Source organism: Podarcis erhardii, assembly GCF_964252035.2.
Source record: "Podarcis erhardii genome assembly, chromosome: 14".
Lineage (NCBI taxonomy): Eukaryota > Metazoa > Chordata > Lepidosauria > Squamata > Lacertidae > Podarcis > Podarcis erhardii.
In genome coordinates, this window is record NC_138503.1 from 11,677,821 (window position 1) to 11,697,985 (window position 20,165).

The 20,165-nt window shown below is 43.1% G+C and overlaps 1 protein-coding gene across 2 annotated transcripts in view; it reads right to left on the reverse strand.

Annotated features, from left to right (window-relative positions):
* Positions 1–3,486: 3,486 nt before the first annotated feature.
* Positions 3,487–20,165, reverse strand: part of LOC309328813 (tropomodulin-3) — a 47,475-nt gene continuing 30,796 nt past the window's right edge. For both annotated transcript variants that reach the window (XM_081839217.1, XM_081839218.1), the window contains exons 6-10: positions 17,798–17,928; positions 16,754–16,861; positions 15,768–15,911; positions 13,678–13,822; positions 3,487–7,869 (exon numbers count right to left, since the gene is read on the reverse strand). In XM_081839217.1, the coding sequence (XP_081695343.1) occupies positions 7,835–7,869; positions 13,678–13,822; positions 15,768–15,911; positions 16,754–16,861; positions 17,798–17,928 (563 nt within the window). In that variant the 3' untranslated portion in view covers positions 3,487–7,834. The remainder of the gene's footprint in view (positions 7,870–13,677; positions 13,823–15,767; positions 15,912–16,753; positions 16,862–17,797; positions 17,929–20,165) is intronic.

The following is a 20,165-nucleotide window of genomic DNA, read 5'->3' on the forward strand; positions in this document are numbered from 1 at the left end:
CGCATAGAGATAGAAAATAGTAGAGTCATCTATATAGAGATAAAAATCCTTCTGTGCTGCAATGGGTCAGGGCATCTGGCTGTCAACCAGAAGGCTGGTGGTTCGAGCCTACCCAGGAATGGCTGTGGGCAGGATTCCTGCACTGCAGGGGATTGGACTATATGACCCTTAGGCAGTGCTGGATTTACGGCGCTGTGGGTTAAACCACAGAGCCTAGGACTTGCTGATCAGAAGGCCGGCGGTTCAAATCCCCGCGACGGGGTGAGCTTCCGTTGCTCGGTCCCTGCTCCTGCCAACGTCAAAGTGCAAGTAGATAAATAGGTACCTGTTATGTACTGAGTGGAATAGGATCCAAAATGCTGCAGTCTGATTGGTCCTAGAACAATAGGATCCAAAATGCAGCAGTCTGATTGGTCCTAGAACAATAGGATCCAAAATGCAGCAGTCTGATTGGTCCTAAAACAATAGGATTCAGAATACAGCAGTCTAATTGGTCCTAGAACAATGGAGCAGTATGATTGGTCCACAGGAGCCACCCAATCCAGCTCCAGGTGGAAGTGAATCCACAACCTGATTGGCTTACAGGAGAATCCCGGAATTAGCCAATCAAGTGCAGCCCAATGTGTAAATAATGTATATAAAGCAGATATTGTGGGGGAACTTCCATTCCTCCTCACCACTATGAGCTGAATAAAGAGCATGAAATCCACTCTGAGTATATTTCAGTACCACTCCGGCCGGAAGGTAAACGGCGTTTCCATGCGCTGCTCTGGTTTGCCAGAAGCGGCTTAGTCATGCTGGCCACATGAACCGGAAGCTGTACGTCGGCTCCCTCGGCCAATAAAGCGAGATGAGCACCGCAACCCCAGAGTCGGCCACGACTGGACCCTTTACTCTTTCCTTTACCTAGGTCTATAAATTACCATATAGCATATATTCAACACAAAAAACAGCGGCAATTTGTTGTTGACAAAGGACAGCTGGACATATAAAGGGCCCCATTACCTTCGGTAGCTTAGGGCCTCATCAAACCTAAATCCAGCCCTGTCTGTGCTACCTGAGAACGTGTGAAATATAATTGTTTAATTGCACACTGCAATGGAGAAATGCCTGGGTGTGTATTGCTGAAGCATTTAACATTGGAAAATTCCACTAGAGTATACCAAGCTAGAAGAGAGCTCTCTGGGATCTAGCTGGGGTGATCCTTAAGTGTTGTTGTTCTCTGCTAGCTTTCACGTGGTGTTTAATTTTAGATTATGTGAAGATATTGCAAATCTGTGGCTTGAAGGCAGTTGCCTATTAGCCTTTCTCTGGATGCCACAGAGATGAGGATGTGATAATGAAGCCTCTCAAGAGACGGTTGCCATCTGTACGGAATTTTCCAGACATATACAGAATACTGCTGTCTCTAGCATTGTCCTGGTGCAAATTTGTAGTTATCTGGGAAAATATGTATGGCAGCCCATGTCGGCAGTGCCAATTTTCCATAAACAACTTTGGGCAAAGCTCAACAACTTTTCTGTCTGAATTTTCACTCTTTGAAATATGGCAACCCTATCTCAAGGAGCTGGATGCAGGCTAATGCAAGCTAAGGGAGAGAGATTTGTTTTTTGATTGTAATTATGTTATGTATATTTAAGAAGAACATATGCTCGAATATGCATTTGCCTTATACAACTTTTTGGACGTATCATTTGTTTTTGTACCTGTTTTTTTAAGAAGTCCTGGTTAGTAAAGCTTTGAATCATAATTATTTGTTGTTTAGTCGTTTAGTCGTGTCCGACTCTTCGTGACCCCATGGACCAGAGCACGTCACAATTTTTTTCTTCCAAGGGGACTCAGCTTTTATGTATCCATGCTGCACAATATTAATACTTGCAATAGAACCACGCTGCTAGATCAAGCCAATGGCCCATCTATTCCAACATCCTACTATCATGGTGCCAACCAGAAGCCTACAGACAGCTCACAAGCATGGCCAGCAGGCAAGCACCACCTGTGGTTCCCAGCAACTCAGGGCCTATTCAGAGCTTTATTGCCATTATTATTTATTCAATTTCTATAACGCCCTTCATCTGAGGATCACGGGGTGGTTTATAATATAAAAACACAAAAATATGTAACACAGTAGCAGAGAGCATTAACTCCACTCCCTGCCCCAGTTTAAAAGGCCATACAGTGGTGCCTCGCAAGATGAAAAGAATCCGTTCCGCGAGTCTCTTCGTCTAGCAGTTTTTTTGTCTTGCGAAGCAAGCCCATTAGCGGCTTAGCGCTATTAGCAGCTTAGCGGCTTAGCGGATAAGCGGCTTAGAAAAAGGGGGGGAAGGGGGGGGAAGTCGGAAAAACTCGCAAGACATTTTCGTCTTGCGAAACAAGCCTATAGGGAAATTCGTCTTGCGAAGCGCCTCCAAAACGGAAAACCCTTTCGTCTAGCGGGTTTTTCGTCTTGCGAGGCATTCGTCTTGCGGGGCACCACTGTATTTCTTCTATTAGTGAAAAGTCTGGGAAAAGACCAACAGATGTCTCCAACATCTGGAGGGCAACATGTTGACTGCCCCTACCCTGATGCCTTAAAAATATCTGACCAGTCCTACCATCTTCCCTCTTGTCTGATAGCCCAATGCAACTCATGTGCTTGGTAGCTGTGAATGCAGACCCATGGAGAAAAAGGAAAGCATTGATAGCTGGTTAGAGCATGGCGCTGATAATGCCAAGGTTGTAGGTTCGATCCCAAATGGGACAACTACATATTCCGGCATTTCAGGGTGTTGGACTTGATGATCCTCAAGGTCCGTTCAAATTCTATGATAAAGAGGGAATGTACGTCTTCTTTCTGCATGGTGAGGAAGGGGAGTCCCAATGGTTGGTTATGAAAGTTTTCTCTGACTTTATAGATGCCAAATATCTCCCTTAGCAATTTAATAACAAAGCGGTAGTGGGGTTGGAACACAAGATGATCCAAAAGGTCTATGTGCTTCTTTTTTCACCCATCCAATCCCCAACTGAACCAAGTTGGTCACCAGAGTGACATGTACACGAAGCATTTCAGGGTGAGAAAACCACTGCAGTGACTACCGTATTTTTTGCTTTATAAGACTCACTTTTTCCCTCCTAAAAAGTAAGGGGGAAAATGTGTGCGTCTTATGGAGCGAATGCAGGCTGCACAGCTATCCCAGAAGCCAGAACAGCAAGAGGGACTGCTGCTTTCACAGCACAGCGATCCCTCTTGCTGTTCTGGCTTCTGGGATTCAGAATTTTTTTTTTCTTGTTTTCCTCCTCCAAAAACTAGGTGAGTCTTATGGTCTGGTGTGCCTTATAGAGCGAAAAATGTGGTACTTGGGAAACACAAAGATGCAGACCATGGACCTCAATTTCTTTCTTTCTTCCTTACTTGGACCTCAGTTTCTGATATAAAGGAATGCCTTCCAAATCACATGAAACAATAAACATACTTAAAGCGGGAGAAAAACCACCTTGTAATAATACTTTGAAAAAATCATTTGGATATTTTTATTACAATAACAGCAGCATACAGTGCTGGCATTCCTATATGTTCCCATTCATGTTTTTCTCCCCACAGAAACTTTGCCCAAAGATTCGAGAAAGTTTATAGCTTACAAACAGTATTATCTGTATCAAAAATAGTAAGAGAAGATAACATTTGTAAACAGTATTAAGTGGAAACACATTATTTTGTCATATGGTATGAAAACATTCTGTTCAAGATAAGTGGAGCCTAAAGCCAAGGGTTGTTTGTTGTTATTGTTTTTAAAAAAGGGTAAGTGCATATATTTTAAAACATAAAGCAGTCTCTCACCTCAGCAAGAACAATTAGACTAAAAATGCACAAAACCTTCACCTTTTCGGGAAATGGCCCAGTTCTACAGTCATTTCTGAACCATCCTTGCATGTAGACTTTCATGATATGTGCCCTTAACAGTAAGCTTAGTGACCCGGAATGAAGTATGAAAAGTCAGACCATTGCACTGTATTATAGTGCGCAACTCAGAAAGCTTTACGTTCCAAGGAGTAGAAACAGGAATGCATACAGAACTAGAAAGAGTTAAAGTATCCTCAGAAGTCCTATCTCAAAAGGACAATTTGATGGCTTAGAGAAGGTTCCCTGCCTCTTTTCTCTACTCATAGAGAAGATTGCTTGGCATTAAAAGGATGCCTGCTTCTACTCCACTAGAACTATGATCACTGGACTCTCTCAGGCTAGCTACCAGCTCACAAAGACCTCTAAATTTAGGTGCTGCTAAATGCTCATATCACCATAATACTGATGGTTCATCTGGGCCAAGGGGAGCCAACGTGATTCTCTCCAGGTGCTTCTTAACTCCTGCCACCTCCAGCCAGGTTGGTCAATGGTCATCTTGGGTGGTCAACAGCCATCAATGGGAGGTGCTGCCCAAAGCATCTACAGGGCACCCCACTGACCGCTCCTGGTCTGAAGCACAAGAGAGCTTCACACTTTACTGCCTTCCTTCATCTTTAATTGAACATTTTCTGATGGTCATCGAGGCACCAATGAACTCTGCACCTGATCTGACAAACCAGCTCGGTTAGTAATACAGAACCCTCCCTGTAACAGAAAAACAGAGAAACATTTACTCTCTGTGTGTGTATGTGTGTTTTGACAACTTTTATATTGTATTAGGCACTACAGAAATTGAAAACCATCCACGCCACAACACCTCTGGATCCTAATGTGATGTAGGCAAACTCCCATGCAAACCCTATTGAATTGAATGGAGGTCATGCGGTAGCAGTGCTTTCTGCACCCCATCCCTCAAGCTTCAGACAGTGCAATACTGTACAAGTATTTATTATGTTTTGGTCAACTTAGTATAGCACCACTTGTTGAAAAACACCCGTGGAGCATTCCTGCCCATGCACTGTGGCTCGTGTGAGCCAAGTACCCAAGTAAGTACAGGGCTGCAGTCTCAACATGCAGATGATTTGAGTTCATTCTTTAAGGGGGGGGGGGAAACACCTCTTGAAAAAGCCTGCCAGTTTGCAATCTCAGCTCTCTTATAAAAAGCCATTCTTGTTTTGTGGCTCTCCATATGTCTGAAGCAGGCTGTTTCGGAAGCCCCCCCAAAACTAAACTGGGTGTATCAGCTGCCTGGCAGGCTGTAAACCTGACAGGCATTTTGTCAACAGACAAAAAAATAAGGGGGAGATAAAGCTACTTAATCTTTGATTTTTCACAACAAATCTACACTATCTTCTTAATAGGTGCATTGTATTTACACACTGAAACTTTAAAAATGCATATTTTTATACGGAGGCAACTACCTTCTCTCTTCCCCCCTCCATTTTTTTCTTGTTGTTGGGACTGTTTTAAAGCTTTGCAAATGAGAAAAGAGATTTGGATTTGTTTCCCAAAATTGTTTTTAAAAATGCACGTTTCTGTTTTACACACCTAAGCGCCAACAGAAACAAACATATTAATATGGTTTCTTTAACGCAGTCTTTTCATACAATGCAAAAACGAACAAAAACCCCCACCTCTGCCCTATAGCACCCTCCAGATAGCATGTACTACAACTCCCATTAGCCCTTCAGTATTGTGGATGATGGGAGTTTTAGTCCTAACATCTGGAAGACACCTGTTTTAGGATGACTGCCCTACAGAAACACACTTTGGTATTCTCAGTGCATTGACTCGGAAAAACATATCACTGATTTCAACACAACTTCCTTTAAGGTAAAATGTTTGCAGTTATGGTCCATATTCAAAGAGACAATGATGTGAAAAATAGCACATCAGTCCTGCAACTTTCATCCTGGCCTGATGCTCTGCTCTGTGCCGTTTAGTTTTGCACTCAACAAATCAGAGAGCCAAAAGATGTCAGAAAAATGAAGGAAAAACAAGATTGAACCTGGCCAGAGTTGTTTCCAAGTTTTGCTGAAGATAGAACCCTGAATTAAAAAATGAACCTGGAGTATACTCTGTGAATCCTATTCCATATACTACTACTGCTTGTGCTCCATTGACTTTTATCATGGTTTGCATAGGAGAAGCCTGACGGGTTGTGTCCAATATGTATGATTATTCCCTGTACCACATGAAACTGGAGATGTAAGTCAGCAGCAGGCATTAACATAGTGGCATTAAAACGGTCCTTATTTCACAGTGGGAACCAAGCTCAGGTCACAAAACCATCCTGTTAGTTGTAGCTGTTGTAAGGTTAAAAGTATGTGTTGTTATTAACAGATGTTTGAAAACTGTGGGTTTTCCTTGCCAGCTGCACCAGAACTGTGAAAGAATACAAAATTTCCTATGCATATGATGGATGTAGCAGAGTAAGGGCTGGAGCCAGGGGGGGGGGGGGCTTAGTAAAATACCACTTGGTATTTTAAGTCAGCGAACCCCTAGTGGCAAGGTTGGACAACTGAGAAGCAGCTATTAAAAAATCCCCACAGCATCTCAGAGCAGTCAATGTATTGCCCCACAGCATCGTGGGAAACTAAAAGTGGTGGCGCCCAACTGGAAGCCATTTTAATTCCTCACGATGCCCAAGTGATGCTCTGTTGGCTGCCCTAGGGCATTGTGGGTAATTTAAAATGGTGGCCCATGGGAGGCAAAGTGGGTCCTGTTGAGGTGCTCAGAGGCTGCAAGGCCGCAGCAGCTGTCTGTGGGTGCTGGTAAGTACAGAAAGCCTGAAGTTTCTAAAAACCTGCCATGTCACACTGGTCAGAACTCACAGCCAAAGAGCGTAAAACCTGGTTGTCATGTGTTTTGGCCTATACAAAACAGCATACCAGCGGACTGCTACTTGATGCTGTGCTGTGATTCAGAAGCCGTTTGTGTAGGTTTGGCATGCTGCCACTGAAGAGTGTGTGTGTGTGTGTGTGTGTGTGTGTGTGTGTGTGTCTGTGTCTGTGTACACGTGCGCGCACACACACATATATATAAACTCACACACAGAGAGAGATTCCAAGGAATATAACTCAACACGACGTGGATGAAACAAAAACACCAAAAGGTCTATAAATACATCCAGTTCAGACTTAACAGAACAAAGTTGCCGAAACGTCATGTTCTGTAAGTTGACAGAAAAGGAAGCCAACCGAACACCAGATATTGCAAAGGCTGTGGGCTTAAAATATCAATCGCCATTTCTGTCGGCTTCACTTACCTCCAATGAGGTAAGAGAGTAGAAGCAGCCCTTAAAAGTGGGATAATAATCTCTTATAAAAAGAAGTTTCAAGCTTAAATCTCCATATCAAGAAAGCATTCTACACGGTCAAAGCACGTTAAGAACCGGAGGAGTAACTGTCGCAGCAGTGATTTATCCACATACAAAGTTGAAGTAAGTGGTCAAAGTCCTTTGTTTTTTCTTGGAAGGGTCTCTTTCTCTCCCCCACCCCCACCCCACCCGAAACATTTGTTTTCTAAAAATATGGAGTCCGTATTTTAAATAAGGACTCTGGGTTTCCTGCCTGAAAACTTGCTCCCTGCAGGTTTAAAACTGTTTGCCGATCCTTGACTGCATGTCACGAAGATACTCCGGCAGATGCTAGAATTGGTACTTATCTTTGTAGAAGACACACACCCAAGTTCTTAAATGAAAGGCTGTTCAAGAACTGATCTTGGGCAGATGTAGTTACAAGGCTTTGAACATACATGTGTTGGATATCACGCATACAAATATACATTTACAACACAGACACACAAAAACAGAACACCCGACAACAGGAGGAATGGCGATTCCAGTCTTTTCCCTTCTACCCAGGTAAGAAGTAATCTTGAGGTTGCCGAAGAAACCATCTAAGCAGATGCTCCAAATTCTCCATGCCACACACATCTGGCAGCCGCTCAGGTTTATTGATGGTCTCCTTCCACTCTTCTTTTGCGAACTGTGCCCACAGAGGTGGGGGAAGAGAAACAAGACATGAGACAACGCTGGTGTAAGGCTATCATGTTTCAGTTACTGGAATGACGTCTATTAACAGCCAAGAACTAGGAGGACTAATTGCAGCATCTGTCATGCACATTAAAAATGGTGGCCATGACTGAATTCTCCTACCCTTTAGCGATTTTTAAAAATTTCCTTTGTTTACTATGGGTTGGATCCAAAGTTCCCTTGAGTGAGCACAAAAGCACTTTTGCTTACACAACTAGTCCCCATTTCGCATTCCATCCATCCATCCCTCTCTCTCTCCCAGTGCGCTGCTCCAGGCCACATCCTATGTCATTCCAAAGCATCCATGACTGATGGATGGTCCATTCTCACCATCCAGCAAGCCAAATTTTAAAAGCCCCAGCGAACCTGAAGAACAGCTTGTAATGTGGCAGTGGGTATGCGATGTGGTTAACAAAACCAAACCACATCTGTGCTGCAGTGCATTGGGACTGCGGAGCTGTTGCTGCAATTACTCTTCCTGTGCCTTTTGCTTGCATAGCAAAGATACTTGATGTTATTCAGCACTTTTTAAAACGGGTCTGGAGTCTTTGCTGTACCGGCACAACTACAGAAGCACAGCACAAAAACACAATTCTTAGCAAGCAGGTCATGTTGACCTGAATTGGTAAGAGATTAAAAACACAGCATATTATGGAACAGTTCAAGGAGGTCTTCTACAGCAAACTTTGTTTTGTTCTTTCAAACCAGGCAGGGAAATATTCATTCCAAAACAGTTAATTTGATAAGCCAAAGGTTTAACTGGTCAATTCTGCACACACAATTCTCTGGCCTTTTTGTTAGGTTAAGAAAACACGTTAGTCCATCAAGTCAACAGTGGAGAGAGTCCAAACAGTCTTGTAAATATTTTCAGAAGGTTACTGAACATGTATATTAAGCAAGGAGGAAAAAAAATGTATCAGCCCTGTATTTTGAAAGGAAACAGTTATTCAAAACTTCTAAGTTTAAATGTACTGAAAACTCATTTTTTTGTAAGAATTGGTAACTAAGAAGCTCACTCGATTGGCGCAGGCAGACCGAGGCTTTGAAGAATCCAATTTGCTTTTTCTAGAACCAGCTGGAGTGCAAAACAGCAGCTCAGAGGCACAGACGCACTTATTAATTTAATGAAATTTATACACCACATAAGACATTAACTACGTATCTGTGCCTTTTAACTGCAGCTGCTGGTTTGATTCCACAACTTGCAAGCCTAGGGAAAGCAGAAGAAGGTAAAGAGTTGTTGAAGCCTGTTTATACTAGGATCCTTCTGGACATCCTGCACAGGCAATTCACGTTTTTAAAAGGCCCTTCACTTTAACCAATGCTCAGTGGCGCAGTTGATCCCAGTTGGTTTGCGCAGCTGATTGGTGGAGGCAGCAAGCCTCCTTTACCAATGCACAATTGCGAGTGATGTCATGGGACATCAGGAGAGAGCATTTGTGGGAAACAGCCTCACAGGCCAAAGTGGGACCTGTGCTGGGTTCAGTTAGGTTTGTGGAACAAATGTCTCCCCCGCCCCCGACTTAAAGGCAATGATAAACCATTATCATTGTGTAGCTGGGCCCAAAGAACTAAGGAACAAGGAGCCTCTGAGCACATGACCCAGTACGTTTTTTAATTCGGTACTGGAAATGAGCCCACAGTCCTTTCATCTCAAAATTTGATGCCCCTCTCCACCTTTCTTCACTGCAGCGTCCAAACTGGGGAAAAACAAAATGCCCAAAAGATTGGATTATTGGAACACGTTCCACGACTTGGAAACCTCCACTGGTCCAGAATGCAGCGGCCAGATAGATTACTGCCAGCAGTTCTGTTCAGGTCTTACCTAACGTGTTTTAATACAAGTGCACTGGTTGCCGAGTTTATTTCCAGGTGTTAGTGTTTAAAGCCCTAAACGACTCAGGCCCCCAAATACCTGAAAGACTGCCTCATCTCCTACAGACCGCTTTGGGTGTTAAGATTGACAAAGGAGACCCTATTGTTTTCCCATCCTCAGAAGCTTGGGGCGGAGGCAGCTCTGAAGACGGCCTTCTCTGTGGCAGCCCCAAAGTTGTGAAATTCTCTCCCAAAAAGAGTGCCCCAGGCTTCTCCATTGTACAGCTTTCAGTAAATACCAAACATGCATCTTCACCCTGGCTTTTGACATATATTTAGGACCCACCTCAATCTGTGCTTGCAAGATGGTTTGAACTGTTTTTAACATTCTGTTTTAATTGCTGTAACCTGCCCTAAGACCTTAGAGTGAAGGGTGGGTAATAAATACATAATAACAACGTATTTTTGGTGGTGAATATAACATGAATTATGGGAATTACACTAGAACTTAGTCCAATGTTGATTTTATATAACTGGGTCAAAGAGGGTATCCCAAAGGAAGTGAAATCTTTTAATAATAAATTTTTTTTATATATCTTTAAAAGACAGCTGAAGGCAGCCCTGTTTAGGGAAGTTTTAAATATTTAACGCTGTATTGTTTTTAACACTTGATTGGAAGCCGCCTAGAGTGGCTGGGGAAACTCAGCCAGATGGGCGGGGTATAAATAATAAATTATTATTAAATCATTATTATTATTATCAACAACCTTGTTAACAGCAGCACCCAAACGTGTTGACATGCAAGTGGAAAAGTCCACTTGTTACATTTATTTTGTATTTCTCTTTATTCCGCACTCTATGCTTTTGAGCCCAACCAGTTCTGGGCCTGTTCTTTAAAAGCAGCGACACATTATGACACTATATATTGGAACCCATTGCTGTATGAAACTGCCTCAAGAACAGAATTGTACAGGATTTCATTTATGCCTCCCTAATTAATCATGCTATTAGAAAGGAATTCCAGAGCCTCTACGAAATGAAAAAAAGCATGCAGAAGAGTGTGAGGGAAACATGGAGCAACAGTGTGCACACGAAGAGCTGTTAGGAGACACATACAGAGACAAGGAGAGGTTTTAAGAGAGTTTCTTTTGCAGTGTTCAGTACCCAATTGGGCATTTGCAATAACCTGTCTCAGAAGCTTCAGGGCTGAAGGGATGAAAGGGCATTTGATGACATTTTTACTCCTATGCGCCAGACTAGGAAAGCAAAATAAAAAAATAAAAAAGCAAGATATAAATAGATGAGAAAAGATATGACCATCCAGCAATGACATATCACAGCTGGAATTTGGGGCAGTGGTGGAAAACAGGAAAGCTTACAATGTGCTGAGCGGCTTTTTGAAAATGAAAGTAAGAAGAGGCCAAGTTATATTTCCTTAGAAGCCTAGATTCTTTTCCTGCAGTGTTGAGGACACCTTTTGCCCTCCATCCCACAGGTGCTTTGCATATACAGTGGTACCTCTGGTTACATACGCTTCAGGTTACATACGCTTCAGGTTACAGACTCTGCTAACCCAGAAATAGTACCTCGGGTGAAGAACTTTGCTTCAGGATGAGAACAGAAATTGTGCTCCGGCAGCACAGTGGCAGCAGGAGGCCCCACTAGCTAAAGTGGTGCTTCAGGTTAAGAACAGATTCAGGTTAAGAACGGACCTCCGGAACGAATTAAGTACTTAACCCGAGGTACCACTGTACTCTTTCTTAGTAGCTGTTCAAGCAACTCTTAAGCTCAGTCAGTAGAGCATGAGACACTTCATCTCAGTACAGGGTCATGGCTTTGAGTCCCACATTGGGCAAAAAGATTCTTGCATTGCAAAATGCCCTCAGCCAGGTCTCTACCCAACCACCTTCCTATTTACAAACAGCTGGTCAGTTCCGCCTTAGCCTCAGTGCTGCCCTTTGTAGAACTCAGCGGGGAAGAGGATGGGGCCAAAACTAGAATGGGGTTGGCTCTCCCTGTCAGTGGCTCAGGCACAACAGACTGTTTGGCCTTTGGCCCTGCCACTCCCAATGGGCAACATCTACTATCAAGGACACTTGTGATTAAACCTGCTTGCTTTCCTCCCCATTCCCTCCAATTCCTCTTCCCTTGGGTTTGTTATAAGTCTCAGGGGAGCCACTCTGGAAAACTTTACAGTGAAATAGCAGGATTTTGTGGGAGGGGGCATTACTTGTTTAGTTCTGTTTTATTATACACAGTGGTACTTCGGTTCTCGAACATAATCCATTCCGGAAAACTGTTTGACTTCCGTAATGTTCAAAAACCAAGGCGCAAAGGGCAGTCTGCAAATTGCATTGAGAAAATTGAAAACAACCAACCCTGGAAGTCAAATACAACAATGATATTTCGTTCGTACAGTAACAAACAGCATTTAAGGCTACATGTAGATAATTCTCACTAAATGATTGAAATTTATTTTTTTGTATTATTTTATGCTCTTCCTGTGCTCGTTGTACAAGTAACAAGAACTGTATTATTGTTTGCTAACTGTATTTCTTTTGTTAACTAATAAAGCATTATTTTTTTAAAAAGAGAGAAAATCGAAAAACATGCAGTGGAAGCCGTTCGACTTCGGAGATGCGTTTGAAAACGGAAGCATCTACTTCTGGGTTTTCGGTGTTCAGGTTCCGAAACGTTTGTCAATGCAGACGTTCGAGAACCAAGGTACCACTGTATTTTGTGTTCTTATTTTGTATTTTTCTGTTGTGAACTGCCTTGGGATCTTTGGATGAAGGGCAGAATATATTATTATTATTATTATTATTATTATTATTATTATTATTATCCCTTAACTAAGTAAATCAATGTGGTTGGCCATGATGAGAAACTAGATGCAGGATTCAATAGGCCAGAGGTGGAGAACATTTTGCAGGCAGAAGGCCACATTCCTCAGCAGGCAACCTTCTGAGGACTACACACGAGTAGTACAGTGGTGCCTCGCAAGACGAAAAGAATCCGTTCCGCGATTCTCTTCGTCTAGCGGTTTTTTCGTCTTGTGAAGCAAGCCCATTGACGGCTTAGCGGATTAGCGCTATTAGCGGTTTAGCGGCTTTTAGCGGCTTAGAAAAAGGGGGGGGGAGGGAAAAAAACCAGCAGGAACTCGCAATACATTTCCGTCTTGCGAAGCAAGCCCATAGGAAATTCATTTTGCGAAGCACCTCCAAAACGGAAAACTCTTTCGTCTAGCGAGTTTTCCATCTTGCGAGGCATTCGTCTTGCGGGGCACCACTGTATGTGGGGTCCTGAGGCAACTGAAGGATGGAGCAATGCACGTGACTCTTAACCTTTGTTCGGCAGGTTATATTCCAATTACAGTGGTACCTCGGGTTAAGTACTTAATTCGTCCGGAGGTCTGTTCTTAACCTGTAACTGTTCTTAACCTGAAGCACCACTTTAGCTAATGGGGCCTCCTGCTGCTGCTGCGCCACCAGACCATGATTTCTGTTCTCATCCTGAAGCAAAGTTCTTAATCTGAAGCACTATTTCTGGATTAGCGGAGTTTGTAACCTGAAGCGTATGTAACCCGAGGTACCACTGTATACAAATCCAGCAGTTTCACACCCACCTTCATCCAGGAAAGTAAGAGGCATGATCAGAGTTCAAGGACACTTTCCAGTCAGGCAAAAGCACGAGGAGGCAAGATAAGAGCAACCTAGAGGGCCACATTTAGTTTGAGGTTCCCCACCCCTGAGACAGGCCTTAGGCCTGATCCAACAAGGCTCTTGAAGAGGAATCAATGTGTAGAGGGAGGATACCAGCTGGAGGGGCTGAACTTGTGGTGTCAGTTTTCCTTACAGGCACATTCTTAAACAAATTATGCCAAGTAGCTGCCACCACACTCAGTTGTGACAGAGGCCTGCTCATTCTGCAGCAGAAAACCCCTTACCCAAATCGTTGTTTTTCGTAATTGCATCCGCTCCTCTGGCTCGCGGTCCCTGCTGCGTGAAGTGATATCCGAACTTGAGGATCTTTGTGTTCTCCTCGAGCATCTTCACAATCTCCGTTTCTACAGGGGTTCCCAACTGCTGCCTCTGGTGGAATCAGCAAAGCATTAGAAATTCAGCAAACGTTGGTCCAGGGTTGTCCAAAATAAAGTCTCCTAAGCACCTTGGGATTTTTAGATCAGTAGTGGGAACACTGAGATGGGTGATTTGACCCTAAAAGGGTCAGTTAAGAGGAGTTACGTTTCGAATTCAGAAACTACAGTGGTGCCTCACAAGACGAAAAGAATCCGTTCCGCGATTCTCTTCGTCTAGCGGTTTTTTCGTCTTGCGAAGCAAGCCCATTGACGGATAAGCGGATTAGCGCTATTAGCGGCTTTTAGCGGCTTATCGGCTTAGCAGATAAGCAGATAAGCGGCTTAGCGGCTTAGAAAAGGGGGGAGGAGGAAAAAAGACCCGCAGGAACTCGCAAGACATTTTCGTCTTGCGAAGCAAGCCCATAGGAAATTCGTTTTGCAAAGCGCCTCCAAAACGGAAAACCCTTTCGTCTAGCGGGTTTTTCGTCTTGAGAGGCATTTGTCTTGCGGGGCACCACTGTATTAAACTTTCAGGCACCAAATTAAACCTCAAGGCCAATCATCTCTTGCTTTCACTAAGAGTCAGATACGGTAAAAATAAAATTATTATTATCATTATTAATGCTTTGATCCTGCACTGGCAGCCTCACAACTGACAGTTAAAAGCTGTTTGGCAGTCAAACAGACTCCCACAAGAGATGGTAGACTCTCCTTCCTAGAAGGTTTTAAGCAGAGGTTGGCTGGCCATCTGTCATGGATGCATTAGCTGAGATTCCTGGATTACAAGGGGTTGGACTAGATGACCCTTGGGTCCCTTCCAATTCTATCATTCTATGAACTGACACTGCTTGGGAATTTTAAGAAACTAATAAAAACTCCAGTGATTTTAAGAAGTTGGTGCCATTTTGAAAGGCTCGGTCTGTCATCTTGATTCAGAATGGTGCTCAGTTTTATCCAAACATAGATGAAAACCAGCTTTCAGAAACCATCATGCGTATTTGGTTACAGTATCTTAAGAGGTGTCCAAATGCACAGAGAGAAGACCAGACAAACCATTTTGTATAATATAAGATATAAGAGCATATCTAATTAGTTTTTTAAAAATTGTAAGCACAGGACAGATATGGACTATGTGTGTGCAGAGATTGCAAACTGCATGTTAAAAACAATAACCACAACATCCCTATCTCAACTGTCAAAACTAATTTGTTTAATAACTAGTATGTAAGTAGTAGCTAATGTTTTGGTTTTTTAAAAACAGCTATTTTTAGTCTCAGCAATTAAAGTTACAGGACAATTACTGTCATTGGAAGGTGGCTGTTCAAGACCAACACAGAACTAAGCGAGGGAGACTTAAATTCATGCTGTAGATTAAAAAAATGTTACAGGTAGGTAGCCGTGTTGGTCTGCTGTAGTCGAAACAAAATAAAAAAAATTCCTTCCAGTAGCACCTTAGAGACCAACTAAGTTTGTTCTTGGTATGAGCTTTCGTGTGCATGCACGAAGAATCTGAATAAGTGTGTATGAACATGAAAGCTCATACCAATAAGAAACTTAGTTGGTCTCTAAGGTGCTACTGGAAGGAATTTTTTAATTTAAAAAATGCTTCAGGAAAGGATTAATTACTCCAAAGGCATCACTCCTCTGAAGAATAAATTTGCCTAATTTGTCCCACTACAACATTCAGGCTGAGAAGAGACATTTGAAATGTGTAATGTGGCCAACAGGCCCTCACTTTCAATCTCTCAGCCCTTTGAGTGTTCGGCAGAAGGCCTGAATGCAGAATCCATGCAGTTACAGCTTCCACCAAACAGTGTCATTTGAGAGGTGGACCAATAGCTCAACCTTCAGCCTCACCCCCACCAAACTAGATTTATTTATTTTTCACAACAAAGCTTTGGATCCTGGCTAGCCTGCACTTTGACAGTTAACTTTGCATAAGAAGCAGCTGAAGTTACCTGGTTATCGATCTTTATTTCGGTCAGGGTTTCGTTCTCCTTGAGTGCTTCAACCAGTGCCAATATGCCCACACCGGTGATGAAGTTGGATTCAATGTTTAGACTCTTCAGTGTTTTGTTCACCCTCAACATATCGGCAAAAGCCTTGAAATACAAAGAGGTGTCAATGATAGCAGCCCATATGGAAAACCAAAGCAGAGTGCGACCATGTCAGGCATGAATGAAAGCCTACACCATAACGGTCAATACCCAAAAGGCGATGAAGGTGACGGTGTCCTGGTTCAAGACTTCCCTCCCACCTACACCTAAATTCTACAGCGCAACGGTATCGCCTAGGCTTCAGAAACTACCGGAATGCTGTCAGCTGGCCAACCCCTGGCCAATCAGAGCCCACCAGACCCTATAAAAACCCAAACATCCAAGTCAATTTCTCAGTTTGAACAACTCATTATTGTGAAAAGCTGCTGAAGAGACTAGTCTTGCCTCATCTCCCCCTCATTATCATTTTATCATTTTTAATTTGTATACCACCTTTCTAACAATACTCAAGGTGGTTTACAAGCTAAAGAAACAAAAAATGTACATCTTATAACAATCTAATGCAATACAAAGATGTGATAATAAAACATAACTTTAAAATAGGCAACCTCCATCAAAAAAGTAACATTCAACAATCATTAGAATAGTAGAAAATAATAATATCAACATATAAAAGTTAAACAGAAATCCACTCAACAGTTACAATAATATCTAAACTATAATCAATAAAACAACCCTCTCATGCCCCTGACCCTTCTGACTATGTCCTCTGGTTCTTGCACCAGAATGAGACCCCAAGTGTCAGCCTTAGTCTGAGCTTATCCAAGGCACGACAGGTTTTGAAAGCATCTCTCCCTCATGCACCACCTTTTACTTTAACTCAATTGTTTTGAGTACCTCGTGTCAAGACAACACCCTAGATTAGCGAACCCTGGAATCTCACTTACGACAGCAACAGGATCGTTGCTTCGAGTAGCCGCAAGGCTGAAGCTCTTCACGTAAGTATTTGTTTCCAATGCCTTGGCAAATTCTTTCAGTGTTGGAATGGGGATGTTCTTCAATCAAAATTAAAAGAGAATAAGACACAATTAATATTATGATGGCAGTTCCCTCCTTCCTTCAACTTGGGAGCAGTGGGGCCTTCGGTATATTTTCACGAGGGAGGAAAACAAGGGGAGAGGGTGGCAGAAAGAGAGATGCCCCATCTGCACTAAACATTTAAAGCAGTATCATACCACTTTAAACAGTCATGGCTTCCAGCAAGTAATCTTGGGAGCTGCAGTTTTGTTAAGGGTGCTGAGAGTTAGGGGTTTTTTTTTCCTTTCAAAGAGCTAAAATTCCCAGAGTGGTTCACAGTGAATCCAGGGAACTCTGGGAACAGGGGTTTCCTAACAACTCTCAGCAAGGACAGCATGTGTCACTGTAAATATCCACAGATCAAAAAAACCAAAATAAAAACAATACAGTTGTACCTCAGATCCCGAATGCCCTGGAACTTGTACGCTTTGGCTCCCAAATGTAGCAAACCAGGAAGTGATTGTTCCAGTTTGCGAATGTTCTTTTGGAACCCAAACATCCGACGGGGATTCTGCAGCTTCTGATTGGTTGCAGGAACTTCCTGCAGCCAATCAGAAGCCGCAATTTGGTTTTCGAACGTTTTGGAAGTCAAACAGATTTCCGGAACGGATTCCATTCGACTTCCAAGGTACGACTGTAATTAAATAACAATTTGCATTGTAATAAGTTAAGCGCACTATTTGCCATCATAAAGCACTGGAGCCACACTGCCATGGACACAGAAATTCCGGTCATTTTGAAAGCTACATTTCTGGACTCCAGGAACAGGCACCTGTACCCCACTGGATGCTGTTGGATTCTCATCAGCCTTGGCCAACGTGTTTGAGTCAGGGATCATGGGAGCTGTAGTCCAGCAACATCTGGAGGGCCACTGGTTTTCCATCCCTGCTGTTCTCTGTATGCTTCACAGTTACCTTTATGTTGTTCAAGTTGACTTCAACAAGGCGCGAATCGTTGTCTTTAATCCTTTGCAAACTCTCCTCTACGTTTGTGGGATTTGGTGGCTCATTGAAGACGGGCATGATCTTTTCGCCTTTGACCACATCTGAATCGGGAGACAGGGAATGTGAGAAACACGAACATTGAATTTTTCAATCACACACCCCAAACGGCGCTGGTACTAGTTTTAAAATGCAGGTTCAGGTGTTGCAACATTTTTCTGTCACGGCAAAATGTCAACTACCAGCAACAAAATTCCACAGGGATAATTCTGTAGTATGGAACACAGGGATAAACCAAAGTACACAACCCATATCTTGAGTTCTTTAAAAAATATATTGCCCATGCCAATGCAGTGCAGAAGGAAACTTAATTCTATTCCAATTCAATTGTAAAAAAAACTAATGGCTAAAATGTTTTGATTTGAAAGAGAGTTGCATTGATCTTTTAGTTTACTCCTTGATGGTATCTGATGGGTGCTTATTTTTATATGTTTTATTACAAATATTGTGTGTGTGTTTTAATTTTCCTTCTCTGATTATATGCGGGAGGTTATTGAGTTGTTCTTGTTTTTATTTTATTTATGTATTTTGTGTTTTTATATTGTGATTTTATCCTGTGAACCGCCCTGAGACCTGTGGGTATAGGGCGGTATATAATTTTTAATAATAATAATAATAATAATAATAATAATAATGGAAACCCTTCACTGGAAAACAAAATTCATAACAATGCCCCACCGCTTCCTCAAGATGTCATGTGTTACTGATATTGGGAGAACTTTAAATGAAAAATCTGGAATGATAAAAAGATAAATTACACGTTGTATCCCACTAAATTGTACTCAGAGTAGACCAGCTGAAATTAGGGGGTCTGGTCTGAATGAGTCCGATACAACCATACAAACAAATCGCTTACATCCCTTTATGTGTATTGTGTTGGACCACCAATGGGCTGGCGCTCCCCAAAAATCCTTCCTCCAGCAACAAGGATCTTGAGCAGAGTTCCCTGGGAAGAAGGACTGACTGTTAAATCACGCTGAGCTCCGTTGCATTGTGGTGGGGAAGCCATGACTATTTAAAGTGGTATGACACTGCTTTAAATGTATAGTGTTTGGGGGGGGAGGGGTGATTGAAAAAAACGCAGTGTTGGTGTGGACTTTTAAAGCCCTAAATGGTCTCAGCCCAGTATACCTGAAGGAGCGTCTCCACCCCCATCGTTCTGCCCAGACACTGAGATTTAGCATGCAGGGCCTTCTGGTGGTTCCCTCATTGCGAGAAGTGAGGTTGCAGGGAACCAGGCAGAGGGCCTTCTCAGTAGTGGCACCCGCCCTGTGGAACGTCCTCCCATCAGATGTCAAGCAATTAAAACAACTATCTAACTTTTAGAAGACATGTGAAGGCTGCCTTGTTTAGGGAAGTTTTTAATGTTTGATGTTTTATTCCAGGCTTTCTCAACCTCAGCCCTCTAGATGTTTTGAGACTACAATTCCCACCATCCCTGACCACTGGTCCTGCTAGCTAGGGATCATGGGAGTTGTAGGCCAACAACATCTGGAGGGCCGAGGTTGACGAAGCCTGTTTTATTGTGTTTTAATATTCTGTTGGGAGCTGCCCAGAGGGGCTGGGGAAACCCAGCCTGATGGGCGGGGTATAAGTAAACTATTCTTATTCTTATTCTTATTCTTATTCTTGTTCAGTTGCTGGGAATTGTAACTCTGTGTGAGGTAAACTTCAGTGCCCAGAAGTCTCTGAGGGAAAGAAGGTGGGCTAGACAGCTTGGCGGCTGCCTGAAATTGCCCAGGTGCCATGGGCCTGGCAGAGAGAGCGTTCCTGGAGCCCAGAGCCCACTGGCTCCCGTCCTTGGCCAGGCTCTGACCTCACAACCAGCTGCGGAATCCTGGGGAATGTTTGGTTTCCTAGGAGGCCAGGTGAGTTGTTTAAAAGGATCCCTGGGTCAGTTGAAAGCCCGTTGGATCAGTTAGCAGCCCATAAAGCAGCAATTCTTCTTTTGTGGTCTTGAAAGCTGTTTGACTGACTTTCTGGACCTTTTTGGTTCTGAAGATCTTTGTGCTGCTAGTGACGTAGAAGGTAAAGTCATGGGAAAGAGGGGAGGAACAGAGAGGGAGGAAGGGGGGGGTGCCCCAGGTGTCATCACTGGGGGGACGGGACAAAATGATTTTATTTTTTTTAAAGGGCTCACAAAACTTTTTAGGAGTGATGTGGGGTCTTAGGCGCCTGCAGGTTCCGCGCTGCCTGAAACAGCAGCATGGGACTTGCGTCTGCCTACTGCCTCTCCCTCAGCCGCCTTACAGCTGTGGAATCCTGGGGAATGTTTTGTTTC